Below are 2,689 nucleotides of genomic sequence, written 5' to 3'. Positions count from 1 at the left end.
GATGGGCATTTCGGTTGTTTCCAAGTCTTGGCTATTGTGAATAGCGCTGCAATAAACATAGGGGTGCATATATTTTTTCGAATTAGCGTCTTGGGTTTCTCTGGATAGATACCCAAGAGTGGAATTGCTGGGTCATACAGTAGTTCCATTTTCAGTTTTTTGAGATACCTCCATACTTCCCTTTTACTTCTTAAAAACATATCTGAACCTGTTTTTCTCCCTTAATAATAACAGTTAAAATTGAGGGTTTCCATTGTGACTTTTCACATATGGTATATGCCTAAATTATAGTAGCCACTGACTGAAGTAGCTAATGCTATTTTTAGATACATTTTAGAGATGAGAAAATTGAGTCACATAGAGGTTAAGTACAGAATTTACCTAACTTGCTCCTCAACACTACCTGGCACTCACGACTCGAACAATCCTGAGAATGAAGTACAAAGGTTTCACTGAATACATGGGCTTAGCTGACTTTTCATCTTGAATCTGGGATAGACATGCTCCTCAGAATTCCTTTACTTAATATTGTGTCAAACACTGGTTCCCGGAAATATCAAGAAAACAACCTGTTTCTAAGATAGACCTGAGTTTGTGGCGTCCCCTGGTGTGATAGACAGAATAATGGTCCCCTGAAGATGTTCACGCCCTCATCCTTGGAACCTGTGAAGATGTTACGTTGCATCTTTATGACTTTGCAGATGTGACTAAGTTAAGGATCTTGAGATGGGGGCATTATTCTGGATTATTGTGTTGGGTCCCATTCATTGACATTTGACCCCCATCTTCCATCTTCAAAACCAGCAATGGCAGCCCGAGTCCATCTCATGCTGTCATCTCTCTCTGGTTCTCCACAGTTAGGTGACGTTCTCTGCTTTTCAGCACTTTTGATTAGGTCGGTCCTGATGGCATAATGCAGGATAATCTCCCATCTCAAGTGAACGGGAATCTTCAACATACCTGCAAAGTCTCTTGTGCCACCTGAGGTCACATACTTACAGGTTGTGACGATGAGGGCGTGGCATCTTTGGGCCTGCCACTTCTGAAGCGGATCCTTTTTACGTGTTAACTCCTTCTACCTTTTGAGGGCACTGTTCGCCTCCCCAGAACATATTTTAGGACTATTTCGTAAACATTTACATAGAATTTGTTTGTTTTTGCGTTTATCGAGCACGTTTCTTATTTGTTAAAGAAACAAGGTGGGCAGCTTCTCCTTGGCCCTGTTCAAGCTTACTTGATTGTGGTGAAAACTTGAGATCTTCAGGTAGAGGAATAATTTTTGGGTACTGACGTGCGTGGGCTGGACAGAGGCAGCTCCTCTTCTTACTGACTTCCCAGTGTCACTGTCATCAGGGTATGGATGGCAGGTGGGAGGAAATCTCTGAACCTGTTTATGACGAATCTCACGGTTTGGGTTAGTGAAAATATCTGCAGAGGTCTTAAAGATTGTTGACCAAGAGTCCCAGATTCAGTGATTATCCCATTGTTATATCTTCCTGTGTTTTAAATGGGGAGAAAAGGTAGGAAAAATCAATTGCTACCAGTTAGTTGTTCTTTTTACTTGACTTGCCCCCCCTGGATCCACAGTTTTCTATTCTCCTTCAATATGCTCACAACTCTCCTCACCTTGCTCGGTTTTAAGGTACCGTGCACTGCCGAAGCTCTCCGTTCCTTGTCCCCGAGTGCCCTGGGTATGCTCCAGCATCGTGGTAACCACATTCTTTACATGCCACAGTGATGGGAAAGATGCTTCCTGTCCTGCCTCACCGAACTTGTCCTAGGTAGTCGGAGTAGCCCCCTTTTTAATCACCTAGTGCCCAATATTGGGCAGATTAGGTCAACAAAAATACTTCCTAACTGTAAGGAGTTACGTGAATGTAAGCTTCATGGCTCTTTTCTAGTATTGTTATTATCTAAAATACTAATACTAGATACTTCTGTCTCATTTCTTCCAGACTCACCTTGATATCCTGGAAAAAAGTGTCAACCCCAAACAGGTTTACTTCCGGCAGGAGGTTCTCTGCCAGACGCTAGGAGGGAATCCGTGCCCGCTGGTGACCATCACCGCCATGCCCGAGTCTGACAGCGCTGACCACCTAGAGCAATTCCGTGAGTAAACTGCGGACCCTCTTCTTTGAAGATTTGGTGGTGAGGGGGTGTTCCTGCAGTCTTGGAAGTGCTCTGTTCGTTTGAAATCAGAAGTTCCCTAAAGGGTTGTGGACCACCCCATCTTTATAGAAATGCACCCCCAACTCTTAGAGTGACCCAGAAGATACATACTAATGTCACTCTGTTGTTAAAGGGAGAACAAAATAAATTACAAACTCTCAGGGAGATGAAACGGCTTGATGGCACTGAGAATAGTTTACTAATGATGTCACTTCCTCTTTTAAACAGAACTAGGACTGTGAATCACATTATCCAACCTCTAATCCAGAGACTTTCCTCATTATGCTCATTGCCATTATATTACTTTCATAGTAAGTCAAAGTTAGGAGAGGAAGGAAGTGGCGTTTTGGAGCCCAGGCTGAGGAATCCCCTTTGATAACCTGAATGCCCTTTGGATCTGAAGGGCAGATGGTGTGGAGAAGGCCCAAGAACTGTAAGACCAAACCAAAACACACACAGACACACACACACACACACACACACACACACACACACACACACACACACACACACACACACA

At 43.5% G+C, this 2,689-nt stretch overlaps 1 protein-coding gene across 1 annotated transcript in view; it reads left to right on the top strand.

Moving 5' to 3' along the window:
• Positions 1–2,689, top strand: part of LOC109394765 (cytosolic carboxypeptidase 4-like) — a 338,338-nt gene that overhangs the window by 9,016 nt on the left and 326,633 nt on the right. Inside the window, exon 3 of the mRNA XM_019665197.1 lies at positions 1,956–2,109. Coding sequence (XP_019520742.1) covers positions 1,956–2,109 — 154 coding nt within the window. The remainder of the gene's footprint in view (positions 1–1,955; positions 2,110–2,689) is intronic.

The sequence above is a fragment of the Hipposideros armiger genome, unplaced genomic scaffold, assembly GCF_001890085.2.
Source record: "Hipposideros armiger isolate ML-2016 unplaced genomic scaffold, ASM189008v1 scaffold_436, whole genome shotgun sequence".
Taxonomy (NCBI): domain Eukaryota; kingdom Metazoa; phylum Chordata; class Mammalia; order Chiroptera; family Hipposideridae; genus Hipposideros; species Hipposideros armiger.
The sequence above is the reverse complement of the archived record's forward strand: the minus strand, read 5'-3'. Positions and strand labels throughout refer to the sequence as shown.